This window comes from Microchirus variegatus (assembly GCF_963457635.1).
Source record: "Microchirus variegatus genome assembly, chromosome: 3".
Classification (NCBI taxonomy): Eukaryota; Metazoa; Chordata; class Actinopteri; order Pleuronectiformes; family Soleidae; genus Microchirus; species Microchirus variegatus.
The window spans coordinates 27,374,304-27,389,351 of record NC_139804.1 but is presented as its reverse complement, the minus strand read 5'-3'; the positions used below and the strand labels follow the sequence as shown (position 1 = coordinate 27,389,351).

The following is a 15,048-nucleotide window of genomic DNA, read 5'->3' as shown; positions in this document are numbered from 1 at the left end:
TATATATACAAGTTCAGTGCATAGTTGACAACAATTGACAAACAAAAGTGGCTAATATAATTGAGACTTCCAAAGAAAAATGCAACAACATCTCTGACAGTTGTCACCTCTAAAGGTCACATGAAGGGTGTTGTTTTTATTAGACTTATTCCGAATCAGTATTCCGTGGTTATTAATATCCCTTTCATAGTTCTTCTGGTCTCGTTTTTTTTTTTAAGACACAACATTTCCCTTAACTTCACAACATTAACCCATGGGAATTTCCTGCTTTAGTTTCTATTCTGGACAAAAACACTCGGCTCCTTGGTGTTCCCCCTGAATCATACAGTTGTGTTTAAGGTTTTTTTTTTTTTTTCAACATCAACATCTATTTAAATGTTGGACATTTTCATTAACTTCACAAAGTGGTGAAAGTAGCCTATGATTTAGAAAATCATTTTCTGACAACTTTCATTATCCCTTTCCTTTCATTTATTTCACAACCAATACAATTCAAATTGCTCACCTGGGATATTTCTTAGGTCAGTGACAATGAGCTCTCTAACAAGTCAAAACAGAAATTCATTTTCTCATTGTAGTCCATTGTTGGAACTATACAGTTACTGATACTTTTTTCTAGTTCCACTAGGTTCATTCTTCAAGTTAACATACAGTATCTGGGCATTCCCTTAGACTCCACACTGGGGCTTTCCCAACAGTTTTTGGGAGTGTTCTTTCAGGACAATGGAACCATTTTTATTAACTGTGAAATTTCATGTAATTTCATGTTTGTTGTTTGAGTAAAGATATCAGAGACAATATTTTACTGTATAACTGCATACAAGTTACATATTGCACAACATTTACTTACCATTTAGTTTTCATATATTGCAGTACATTCATATACATTACGTTAAGTGATTGTTAATTCACAATATATTTCTAATTAAATTCATCCATCAACTTGTTGTTTTTTTTGTTTTTTTTAACAGGTGTCCAGTTACACCCTACACTGTTTCCGGTAAGAGCGATGACTCATACACATAAATGAACCATGACGTTACTTATATTTGGGTGGAGCTGTTACCTAAATTCTAGGAACATCTACTGCTCAGGTAGTTGATGTCATTGTTGGCTGGGATTCAAACACTTCATTTATTGTGGGGAATTCTGGGAAATCTCAAATTCTGTACCTATTGGTTTGTATCGGTTTGTGATCCTGGAGCTCAGGTGTGAAAGCAACATTATGCACAACTGCACAGATACCGAAAACTAATGTTAGATGTATTTGCTACGGTTGTACTTGTACACAAAGTTTATGACACCATCGCTTCTTAAATTTAAAGTCAGAGTTTCTCCTCTTCACAAATGATATAACAGAAAATAGTTGCCAATAACATCAGCTGTGAAGAAAACAATGATAGAGTGACGGTTCTGTTGAGGAATTTTAGGCAATTTTAGTCTGCCATTTTATTTAAAATTCTTAACGATGAAGCAGACTCAGACTCTGCCTCACAGGCTTCAGGTACCACTGATAGAGAAAGACACAGTATGTCATTAAACTACAACTAAAATGAAAACCCCTCAACCCTCTACCAATTTATCCTATGGGCCAATCCTCGCTGACATAGGGCAAAAGGTGGGGTACATCCTGCACAGGTCGCCAGTCTATCCATCACATCTACGGTCAATTCAGAGTGTCCAGCTTGACCCCAAATCTGCATGTTTTTGGACTGTGGGAGGAAACTGGAGAACCCAGAGAAAACCCCCACACACAAGCAGGGAGAACATGCAGAAAAAACAAAAGCTGCTTTTCTAAATGTCTGTTAAACATGCATTTATTCGTGAAGTAAACTCCCCCAGGAATTATCAATATGATATGGATCTTGAGGATCTGGGGATCAATGTGTGGCCACAGAGGTCGTGGATTGAAGCATCTCTACAGTAGTGTGACTGTGTACTATATACACCTCGCTAACACCTTGTAACTCTAATGTGCAGCGTTGCCTGAGAAACCATGTGACCAACGTTTCTTCTTCTTCTTCTTCTTCTCTGTCTATGATTTCTGAAAAAAGGAATCGGGGGTTTTTCCTCCAACTGGCAGCTCTGGTTTGGATTGTGATTGTGAGGATTTCTGTCACAGGTGAGCTCATCTGTCATAACATGCTGTATGTATGAGAGCATGTCTTTCTGTGTCTAAAAATCAGAGCAGTATGCTCGGTGACACATCATTTCCTGTTATTTGACGTAGCTAAGCAGTGCTGGCGCGTATCCTCGAAACTGAAGCCAGGCTGAAAGTTTCCTCATATTTTCACTTAAGACAAACATATAAAGCGCACAGCGCTGTTCTATGCTAAACACCCACACTGAATGTGACAATTAAAATATGCACTTATTGTGATGAAGTTTCTTGAACTGTGCCGTTTAGTTAGTCATGACAATTGTAAAAAAGAGAAACTGAATGGAAGAAAAAAAAAATGGGAACTGAGATTGACCTATACGTCATAAACCGGAGCTCTCAGAAAGCCAAAAAGGAAAATCCCTTGACCTTTATACCCAGCCTACGCCTACAGTCAAAAATGTAACCTCTTGTAACCCCTTACAGACATCTTACTTAAGTGTAGCTGTTCTTTATTAGAACTTAATATATTTGATACATCCACATTCACGACGCCAATATTTTAAGGTGTTTTTTTTTAGATCTGGTGACCAGGATCATGCTATAATTGCGGCCATAGGATGGTAAATTACAGCCATACAGGATTAAACATGGTCACTAACAATTCTCAATGTGACATTGATTGATTCATAAATAACAAGACTATCCCGCCACCAGCACAGACCTTTAACACATGCTGATATCTAATTCTCACCCTCTATGCATACCTTAGCATAAATTCAGACTAACTGTACAGCTAAGTACTCATTTCTATTCTTGGCATCTGTCCTTGGAATGGAATCTGGTGTTTTGTCTTGTTTGGTTGTAGATTAGCTCAAATTTGTCGAATGTGTGTGCCCCGCGCTGCTTTTCCGCTCACTGCCGTCGTAAACAGCGATCCTCTCAGTCACAAAAAAACCTCTGACCCTTAAGCCCTGCTTTCTTTTCTTTTTTCAGAAAGTGTTACCCCCGTAGTCCTCAGAGGCGAGGTTGGTGGAAACGTGACTTTTCGCTGCCCTGTTGACAAGACCCGGAGAGTCGAGTTTTTCTACTTCCAAATTGGGACCAAATTTATTAACGGCTACCATACAAAACATAGAGACAAAGCAATGCCGGATACTTGGGTTAACACAATAATTGATGGCAACAAGACGCATGTCGAAATGATGAGACTGAGCATCTCACATAGCGGGGTGTATCAATGCATTATTAAGTACAGTGACCACAGTACCCTTGAAATACACGATGTAAGACTCGATGTTACAGGTAAATATTTTAAATTTATTACTAGTTTTTTTAAAACTTGATATCTAACTCAAACACTTTCTCTCAAAAACTCAAAAAAAAAAATGAAATCATACTGAATACAATATTTTAAATTGGCCAATTTCTGTTTACTTTAGCCAACTACAGCACACCCTCAGTGACAACATCCTGTGAAGGTGGAAATCCTGGTTGTTACGTGACATGTGCTTCTCATGGCGGGTACCCAGAAACCAAGATGAGGTTGAACATACCCGAGTCTGGGAATTCAAGCACTCAGGTGTTCAAAGACGTGAACAGCAGTCAAGTGCCCAGTCCAAGCACTCGGCTGTTCACCAGCTCCAGCACCACATACATCAACTGCTCCAAAGGACAGTGGAAGCATCTGAGCTGTTCTGTGGGAGAGGTCACGTCACACATGTTCTCAGTGTGTGAGTATTTACATGACAGGTCTCGTGGTTTAGGCGTGTTGAAAAGTGTGAAGTAGAAATAAGAAAGAAGAAATTCTGCAACGCTGTTCTGTCAGGATGTAATTGAGTGCATTAACTAAGAGCTTAATTTCACACCACTGACAATAACATGAGAACATGCAGAAGAGCTACAGTATGTCATGTGGCAAATCACGTTTAGATAACCTTTAAAGGGGACATATTATGCAAAACCAACTTTTTAATCATTTCAATCCTTATATTTGGGACTCTGGAGGCCCTATGAGTGGGAAAAGTGTGAAAAAAGATGACACGCGAGATTGCAGGCGAGGGCAATAGATTCCGGAAGAGTCCATGAAGTGTTCTTGTCTGCACAGTGCAGCACAGAGTTCTACACGAACTTCCAGCCTCAGAGTATTTAAGTGTCCAGTGGATACATTTTACATATGACGGCAATGTGCCGGCTAGAGTCGACAAATGATGGCTTTTCCAAATGCTAACTGCTGTTAGCTGCCGGAGCCTCAGTGACACTGTCCTGTGTCTCATTTGCATTTAAAGAGACAGGCACTCAAAACCAACTGTTCTGAACAGGGCTGTTTTGGCAGGGTGATTGAACTGCTGTGGTGCTTCATCCTTAAGGTATTTTGACCAAAGCATGTCACAGACATGTTCATTAGGACACCAGGGAACTAGTTTAACTTGTAGAAATAGGGTCTAATATGTCTCCTTTAAACCTTAGAACACAGAGCATTTTGGCTGCTTTTTTCCAGTACTTTCTTAAAATGTACAGTATATACAGAGGCTATAAGAAGAATGTGCAATATAGAGCGTCTTACATCCTTTTTTTTTTTTTCATTTGTTCTCATTTCAAGGTGAACCGAAGAGTGAACCTCAACCTGGCAATTCTACACTAATAATAATTGCCTGTGTGGTGGTGGCAGTCATCGCCCTTGGTATTATGGTGCCTATAGTGTCTTATATGTGCAAGAGAGGTAAGAACAGACATTATGTTCTGCTAAACACACTGTTTGTAAAAATATGCACCTGCAATTTTTGAAAAACTTTAAACTGTTTCTAGGTTGTTTTTCCAGAACGGCAGCAAGACCAACGTGCATCACAAATGGAAATCTGCAGTAAGTCCAAATTTTCCTAATGTATTAAGTCCTCTAATAATGCTTTTATTCCACTTTTTTTATTTCCACTACCAACCTTCCTATTCTTTCTGTATATGTTTTGTTTTTCTCCAGTGAAACTTTCAGCCTCACAGAAAACAAGGAAGGAAAAGAAGCCCCTTGAAATAGAAGGGGATGAAGAAGTACGTCTGATTTTTACTCAGAACAAAAGACTATCTTTTCTTCAATATACTGCTCAAGTGTACGTTTACATAACGTGGTAAGCCAGGAACGGCTTCAGGAGGCCGTGACTGACGGGACCTGGCTCATGCGAGACTGTAACACTTGTGACCTTAAGTGTTGAAGGAAGTGTTTATCATCAGTATCTACAACTGCCGTCATTCACTGGGTTTCTAGTGGTTTGTGGCGAGATTGTTGTTGGGTACTCTCAACAACTTCCCAGTAATGTGAGAAGTTTATTTAACTGTTACACTGACGTTTACACCTGTATTGGTATTTTTTGCACTGTATGTTCAAAAACGTTCAAACTGTTGTCTTTGCACTTTAAGCACCCCCCCGTCTATTTTATCATTCAGTTGAAATAGTTTATTCTCTAATCTCCTAGCACAACACACATAGTTTGTTCCTGTCAAGCTGGAAGGAATCGTTACCTTCTTTGAAACTTCTCAACTTACTGTTCTCATGCGAAGCGAACAATGTGAATATTTATTTGTTTTACTTTAATTGTTCCTTCCTAAATGTCAAATGCAATATGTTTTTTTTTTTGTTTTTTAGTTAAAATTTCGGTGATTCCTCTTCCCTCGGAATTACCAAATAGTCTCAAAGTGCTGCTTTCATTTCCTAAATCTGTACAAAACACTCTTCTCTGAAGGTTGTTATAACTTATTGTAGTTCATATTTCAATCATTTATAATATAATTTGTATTTTTTTTGTACTACATTGTTGGATGAATTATACTGACTTTACTCATGAAAATTTCTTTGACTTTATTTGACAAAGTAGTTAAGAGGCTTGGCTAAGATATTCAGTCACACTTTTATTTCAGTTGCAGTACAATCTATCCACCACTAGATGTAGTACTAGCACCACAGACTGAAGATGTAAATCTTACCCTCACAGCTGATGGGCACAGTACATGATATTGTCAACAGTCGGCCTACAGTATTTGAACATCTGAATATTATTTTGTAGGGCACTACTTTTTTCAGGAACCTTGTCTGTAAAAGCAAAAATGTGCTCATAAAACTACACAGCTATAAAAATTGTATACATTTGTATTTATTTTTTCTTTAATTATTATTATTTTAGGTTTTAGACCAACAAAATTGCTTTCCATACATATCAAATATTATAGTTTTTTGGGTTTCTTTTAGTCATGATGCACCTCGAATTTATTCAAATCTGAATTTCATCTATAAAGCAAAAAAATAAATATATTTTTATAATTCATGCAAACTGGATTTAAAAAAAAAATATTATTGCAGCCTTGTATATGTGAAAGATTAGGAGAAACATTTTTTTGGCATCATTATTATTATTAATATTATTTTTATTATTATTTTCAGATTTCATAAAATACTCACGTTAACACACCTAGAGCACCAATATGTGCTCTTAAAAATACACAGGAATACAAATTATAATTTAGTAAAATTTATACATTTATATTATTTAGTTCTTAGCCCAACATATGTAATTTCTATACATATCAAATAGATAAACATACATGTATATATATATATATATATATATATATTACATTTTTAACACTTAATTTGCCAGGTTTAGTCATGATGCACCTTCATTTTATGATCTAAAAAATACAAAAAAAATATTATTTTAAATATATTTCATGCAAACTGGATTATTTTTGTTTGATTATTGTAGCCTGGTTTATGTGAAAGATTAGCAGAAACATTTTTTTTATTTGCTCGTTATTATTTTCTTTGTAATGTCAGTTGTACACTTGATGTGCTGGGAAATCTCCTGTGTTTTGGATATTTCTAAGCTGCGGGGAACCCACAATTTAAAGGGGAAGTAAGTAGTTTATAGTGCCATCTAGAGGAGAGGCTGAAATTAAACACTACTAAAATGAAACAAAAACTATTATACAGCGACTAGACAATGCAGGAGCACATAATATGTATAAAAAAGTGGATTTTGGGTCATACAAACCCATAAATACTACACAGTGTCCCTTTAAATGTCGGGGTGCTTTGGAGAGATGCTACTTTGAACTTTTGGTGCTTTCAATGTTTGAAATAAATCTAAAATAAAATCACCTGAAAGGTGAGCATGGAAAAGGTGTCACTTGAAAGCGACCTACGCTTTTACGCATTTGAGCACACGCACATGCATAAATGCCCACACACGTACTCACGCACCCACGCAAAATGACCGCCTCCAAACTTGTGTGGAGAGAGGAGGGGCGGGCCTTTTTTTTCTCCATGTGCCATATATGGCAAAAATGACGTCATCGTGATGGAAATCTGTCAAAGCACACATTTAAAGCCTCATGCTTGAAATGATGAATGAAAAATAGTGATTTGAATGGGTTTCAATGAGCACATTTTAGTGTGAGTATTTTAGTTAACGTTGTTTACAATGGACCAAAATAAAAAAAGCACATGAAAAAAATTGAAAACACTAAAAATATACACCACGGTATAACAAGGATGCTTGAAAAAACTAAAAACATATACTCAAAAGTAAAAAAAACACAAAAAAGTGTCTAGGTGCGTTTAAGGGTTAAAGAAAAAGAGATGAGAAGTGTTTTCAAAACACAGGGTATTGCCAAGATAACACATCCACATTACAATAAACTGTCTTTGACTCCACCTCTTGTTTCTTTTCTCTTTTTTCATATACTTTTACCTCACACACCTCAACCTCCCTTCCCTTCCCTTCCCTTCCACACTTGTTTACTCTCTGTCTCGTGAGTCCCAGTGACAGGCTGTCAGTCCAACTCTCTGCCCTGTGTTTACATTGGGCAGCAGACCAGCACCAGGCTGGTTGCACTTCAGGAATGTAACCCCCTGGTCCCTGCCCTCCGCCACCTCCAACTTTTTCCCCATCTTTTTCTTGTTCTCTTTCATTCTTTAATTCCCTCATTGCATGGACTCGCCCCCATCTCCTCACTTTCTTCTGTTGCTTTTTCCACTACTACCCTTCCGCTCTTCTCCTCCATCTAATTATCTTCTCTTTTGCTCCATTGCCCCGGCCCTTCCCTCCCTTTCAGCCCTTCTGCCACCTCTCTTCCTTACCCACACTTTCTCCTTTCTGAACGTCCACTCCCCTTCTCCCTCGCCCTTTTCTCTTCCCTCTTTAAAATTCAGAGTGCATTGTCCAGGATTACTCACACTCCCCTTCTCCCTGCCACCGTCCCCTCACCTCTCGCTACACCCCACATCTCTCTGTCTTTCCTCCCCTCATTCCTTTGCCGTCTAACCCAAACAAACCCGGGAGGACTTTTCTCTGGTGGCCGTAAGAAAAACACAGCACATGTCAGATATCTGGCTTAATATAAACATGAGACAATCAAAGTACTGGAAAAAGGATATGAGGTGCTTCAGGTCAGTATAGAGCCACTTTGTGGAAATCTTAACACTAAAACTTACAATTGAACATTCAAGGGTCATGACAAAGATCATTATATTTTTGCAGTTTATTGGCGGGGGCTTATTCTAAGGCAACGGGGGGAACTATCAAAGAAAATTGGTTTAACATTGGTTAATATTCAATGATATTAACAAGCATTTTTTTTTTTTTTAAATATAGCTTCTGGCTTGATTTGTTAAATACAATGCAATACGTTTATAGACACATCAGGAGTCATCAAGGCCAAAAAAAAAGTAATCCTAGATGTTATAATTATGCTCTCTTTAACAGTGATGCAGCAGAGTGTGTAATCTCCTACTTAATGGAGAGCCCCTTTCAGGCCGAACACAGTCCGGTGGCATTTCTCAGTGAGCACTGTGTGACCTCTGCCACACTGTTCTGTGTGGCGCTCATACCAGGGGGATTTCTAATCAGATTATACTAGTTATGAAAGTCAACTAGATTAGTTTTAGTGCGGGAAGGCCGGAGCACAAGGCATCGATTCACAGCGGGAGAGGAGAGCTGATCAGCATGAGGGAGATTTGGCTGTTAAGTTTCTCTGAATAACAGGAGGCATTTCACAAGCCCAGAGTCTGATGCGTGCAATATAGCAAGGTAATCAGTGTCGAATAAATTAGGCCGAGCAATTATATCCAAATTTTCATTCATTGCTTTCATAAAAAAAATGATAATAATCAGCAATATTGTACTGAGAGTTGACAGTTGTAAATATCAGTTTTGACTCCCATCACAATCCAGCCTAAACATAAAAAATCTACATGACATTAAAAATGTAATAACTGTATATTGTAATTACACATGTCATTGATGATCTAGCATGGACATAATAGTAAGACATTACCATGTAGACAGCAACTTCTGATTACTTTAACCCGATTAAGGTCAAATTAGTCAAATGAAGTTATCTAATTTACATTATGTAGACATGTATATGTCTTGCATGTCTTGGATTATACCATTTTATTGTAGTGTTCAATGTCAGATTGTTGGTGCCCCTGTAAAAATTGTTTTTTGCATAACGCGATAGCTTATTAAGTGAAAATAGGAATATTGCTGTGCCTCTAAACATGGTTATACATCAGAGGTTTAAAGAGGACCTAGACCGGAAGTTCAAATTAACACTGTTTTTTTAGTGTGTATCTGCGTCATTACGTTGTTTAAGAAGCCCTGACAGTTCTAAACAAACAGTTCAGCCACTGCTGAGAACGCTGTGTTGTATTGTAATCTCGGGCTCAGCGAGATCTCTGAAAAAACCCGGTCCGGTTACGTACACACCGGTTCTCCTGAGGACACATCTGGTTGCGTACATTGAACCGCAGATGAATAACGTCCGTTGTGGACGTGTTTCACGAGCGACAGTGTCTTCTGACTCTGGGTCTGACTCCGGGTCAAAGTCATAAAAGGGACTGCGGCAAAACAATGTATTGATAATGAGGAGCAGTGTAAGTAGACCTCCATAACTAACATATATGTGCAACAGGACCACTCTAGGTCCACTTTAAAGGATTTGAGTTTATGTGGGTTAAACCAAAGCCAAAGACTGAGGACAACACAGAAAACATAAAGAGAGGAAGAGACCATCCTAACACTCTGACCTCTTTGTATATGCTTTTTTTTGGAGGCACAAAATGTGGCTGATGGAGCAGAGATGATGAGGGACCAAGCAGGTCAGAAAGCTCAGCTCTGGGGCTTCAGCTGAGTGATCATGTTGTTGCTGTCACTGCAGAAAACCCCTCCACCTGATCCCCAGAGACAAGAGGGTTGACCTGGAAGCATTTATCAACTCTGCGCTTTCTGACCCATGACCTGACGCCCGAGATTGGGAGAAGAGAACAAACACACCACGGGGGGAAAAGAGAGGAGAAACTGAAAGATGAGAAGGAGGTGACCGGTGCAAAAGTAGACATATTATACTCTATTTCTCCAAGTTAACCTAGTTCCCTGGTGTCCTAATGAACATGTCTGTGACATGCTTTGGTCAAAATACCTTAAGGATGAAGCACCACAGCAGTTCAATCACCCTGCCAAAACAGCCCTGTTCAGAACGCTCGGTTTTGAGTGCCTGTCTCTTTAAATGCAAATGAGACACAGGAAATTCAGCATCACTGATGCTGTGGCAGCTAACAGCAGTTAGCATTTGGAAAAGCCATTATTTGCTGACTCGAGCCGGCACATTGCTGTCATATATAAACTGTATCCACTGGGTGAAGTAAATCCTCTGAGGCTGGATGTTAGTGTAGAACTCTGTGCTGCACTGTGCAGCCAAGAATAGAACACTTCACAGACTTCCGTCATATTACTGACATCCCCTGCACTCTCGCGTTTTTTAGGGACAAAGCGGAGCTCCGCGAGACAACAATTCCAGGAATGTCTCATTGTGACGTAGCAATGAGTGTCGAAAGTCAACATTGTGTTTTATCTCCTGTACTGGACCACAACAACACGAGTGAATCATCTTTTTTTCACACTTTCATAGGGCCTCCAGAGTCTATTTTAGTTATTAAAATGACTAAAAAGTTGATTTTGCATAAGTCTCCTTTAAACATTTGCATTGCTTATGAAGTAAGTCTTATATTAGTTCAGGAAGAATCCTTTTCATGTTCAGAATCCAGCACAGGTTTCATCAGTGACAATATTTCTCTAGATGCTGGAAACATTCTTGGTGTACATGAGCGGCCCTGGATTGATCGAGCTAAAAGACATCAGCAGAGTCTTGGAAGAGCTTGAAAGTTGAAGTTGAGGCAGAGGTACAAGGGGGGGGGGGGGGGAGAGAGGGATATGTGTGTTGGCTGTGAGCCCAATAGAACTATTAACACCTCTTTGTAATGGTGATACATCAGAGGAGTTCATTGGCCAAGGCCTTTTCAACGAGGCTCTGACTCAATATCTAAAGTTGAGTGTGCGTGTGTGCGTATGTGTGTGCATGAGCGAAATCTGAGCGAACATCGACCGGAGTCGCATCGCTCTTAAATATTTTTAGAGCTTCTTAAGATGTGACCTTTAGTTTTGCACACAGGGTTGAACAAAAATAAAACATGTATATTTTTCTCTACATCCTCTGCATCTGTTCTGTATGTGTGTTTATAGTGTATATATGCTATGTGCACTCATGTTCATGAAACTGTTGTGTTGTCTGAAACCCTCAGACAGGTGATTATTCTGAAGCCGACCGTCCCACAGGAGGAACCAGAGAGCAGTTTGAGGGATTGTGGGTAAGATGCCCAGTTGGCTGCAGACGGTTGGCAGCGTCATATTTCGGGCAAGAGGCTGAACATCAAAGACTGCGAGAAGTTTGTGTAATGTGTGCTGTAGAGGATAAAAAAGTTACATCATCCCATGAGGTGTTGCTTGCCACAATATTCCACTTATTCTTATTTTCTGCTTCATGGTGGTTTTCCACTGTGTGATAACCAAGACGTTTTTTTTTTGGAAGATTCCACAGCTGCAGAACCTAAATAAGCTTCTGTGTCATTTTAGGGTTTTTTGAAATTGCTGCATTGATCATTTTTGCAAATATTGGGTAAAGTTTGTTTTGTTTTTGTTCCTACAATATAGCACGATCAAGACATGTTGTTAATAGTTGATGTTACAACATCTAAAAAACTCACAAGTTGAATTTTAGCAATTGGGCAGTTTAATCGTCGAGCAATTTTGACTTACTCATGTTTCTCCTATTACAAATTTCATTTATCTGGAAAACTGGAAGAATGTGTCAATCATGCCACCGGTGGTGTGGGTGCATGTGAAGCGTCTCTGTGTGTTTGTGTAAACACAGAACCTATCACCTCTGGCAATGGCTCTGGCAACAGCTGTGTGACATTCATACGGTTATTTTCAAGTGGAGAGAGCAGGATGGAAGGGGCCATTAAAAGTGTGTGTGCCGAGAGTCGGAGATGAGGGAGACGCAATTTGCAACTGAAACTTTTTTTTTGGGGGGGAGGGGGTGTCAGTGTAAAGCAAAATGGCTGACATGTTGTGCAAGCTGATACTCAACACCAACAGGTCTCTGCAGCAGCCTTCACTTAAATTTATCTCTACACCCCAGACATGTTGAGGGGCTTTGAGAAGGTACGCGCCTCAAATACAAACGAATTGCAGTTTTTCTTTGTTTTTAATCCATATTATCGGGCAGTGACCTTTATATCAGCCCCGTTCTGTATGTGTGTATATGTTTAACTGTGTAAATAAAGGTGTGCATGCGTGAGTGTGAGTGTGTGTGCGTGTTTGCATGTTTGTAATAAGAGACACCTGAGACAGTTAGAAGGTCATTCCTGGAGTCTGCTCATGGCTTTGATCATTTTCTTGTCGCCTCAGAAATAGACCAGAGAGAGAGGACAGGACGAGCACAAACCCTCCCTTCCATTAATGTGTGTGTGTGTGTGTGTGTGTGTCTAAGGAGAACTGAGGGAGTATGATTGGCAAACAGACTGACAGGGTATGGGCACTTTGTTTGTAGTGCACAAGCATGTGTTTGCATGACTACACGGATGAGTTTGCGCTCTTAATTTTGTTGGCATTCTCTTTCTGAATGTGTTCGTGCACATATGGAGACACTGTACATGTCTCTGTGACACACAGTAATATGAGTATAAAGAGTGAGATTACTGCTTGTGTAATCGTGTGTTTACTTTCATGCCTGTCCGAGATGCAACATCATTATCAACCAACTAGTGCATGACAGGGTACATGCGACCCATGCCTGCAACATCAACAATGTGTGATCTGATTTTCTGATCAGTCTATAAATTCAGTTATGTGTAATAGGTCCATATAAGTTTATATTTCTGCCTACTCCTTTTCAAAGATCAAAAACTATCCTTCTATAAAAGAATGGTAGATGATCTGCTCTGTTCATTCCTAGTTGCGACTCTAAGTGAAGAGTTTGGGGAGAGTACATAATTCACCAATTAATATCGTTTATGTAGATGGGGGGGAAACCTCATCATGCAGAGGACACCAACCACAAGGACAGAAAAGCACCCGTCAACAAAGCATCAACAAAGCTTTCTGTTCCAAAATAATGCATCTTCATCCTCAGAAAACATGACCAATTTTCAACAAACATCAACAAACATCGTGCAACATCATTGTCATCTTCGATCTCATAATTATGACTTTTTATCTCATAATTTCTACTTTTTATCTCATGGTTATGACTTTTTACCTCATAATTTCAACTTCTTCATCTCACAATTATGACTTTTTTCCCTCATAATAATGACTTTTTATAGCTCTTTTTTCAGAAGAAACATTTCCTCTCTATTCTTCTTCCCTATAATTCCCTTTAGTTTGGCACAGGCATTACACTCATGGTTATAGATAGCTACAGTACAATTCATTTACTACACTAATCCTGTTATATTTACATTTTTAAGTAAAACCTAAAGAGATTAAAGCTCCCTGTTCCCCTGCTTTTCCTTGTGTTTCTTCGCACCAGCTGCCGTTATTGCAGTTGTTATGCAAATATCAAAACTCATTGATAGAAAAATTAAAGTTTCAAATAAAAATACAGATCAGATGAACAAATGTTTCACAAAGCTCTCCTGACCTCGGAGTGAACCGTGTTTTCACTGGCATAGATAAGCAGATGTCGTTGAAAAGGCTAGAAATTGGTTTGAAGTGGAATCAAGGAAAACCTTTTTTTGTACTGCTGTCCCCATTCAATATGATGCTGTTGGTCAGGCTCCCAATCTGTGCAAAGCAACATCAGTAAAGTCTGTAAAAAACATAAATCACCAGGTGCTGAGCCAGATATGGGGTTCAGAGCGGTGGGAAAGAGAAGGAAAGACTCTCATTAGATTAATGCTCCCTCTGTGGATTGTTCTGCATGGGGGTTTCGTCCAAACATAGACTTTGTCTGAACTAACCTTTACTTGATGAGGACTTTGGTCGGCTTTGGAGCCGTTACACAGTGAAACCAATGCTTACCTGAATCACTGCCAATAAAAAAAGAAGGATCTGAGTTTGAAATCATGCACAGAGACCGTGTATGGTTGAATTTCAAATCACCAAGAGGCCTTCAAGAACCATCAATCTATTATAAAGGCATTGCAACACCTCGGCTTTCCCAGAGCAGAACAGAAGAGAGCGCCGGGGTGGATGCAGCGTTATGCTTGGCCAACACCTCCCAACAGTTCCAGTGAGACTAATCTCTGGAAGAAGAATAGACATTGTTAAAGTATGTCACCTCGGGACATGGTCCGACTCACCTTCCTGTTTCACAAATCAGAAAATAGCTGAGAAAGATGTACATCCAGACAGAAAAGGGAAAAGAAACCATCAAACACACCCCAAAAAAACCGACAAAAACTTGCGCAACACCTGTGAACAAGAAAACGGGAAGAAATCGAACGAAACTGAGTACACCCACATGTGCGCATGCTTAAGTGGGAACCTAAGTAGAATGAATGTCGCTGTTTGCACAGAATATTAATGTCAATGCTCTGGTGTCACCAATTTCTTTATAGA

The 15,048-nt window shown here is 39.2% G+C and overlaps 1 protein-coding gene across 1 annotated transcript; it reads left to right on the top strand.

The window, feature by feature from the left end:
- Nucleotides 1–1,468: 1,468 nt before the first annotated feature.
- On the top strand, nt 1,469–3,887 carry LOC310925062 (T-lymphocyte activation antigen CD80-like; the record flags this gene model as incomplete). The annotated part of the gene is made up of 4 exons (XM_083886930.1): nt 1,469–1,504; nt 2,187–2,199; nt 3,095–3,403; nt 3,541–3,887. 4 exons carry the CDS (start codon nt 1,469–1,471, stop codon nt 3,885–3,887), a joined length of 705 nt encoding a protein of 234 aa, XP_083743056.1.
- Nucleotides 3,888–15,048: the final 11,161 nt, after the last annotated feature.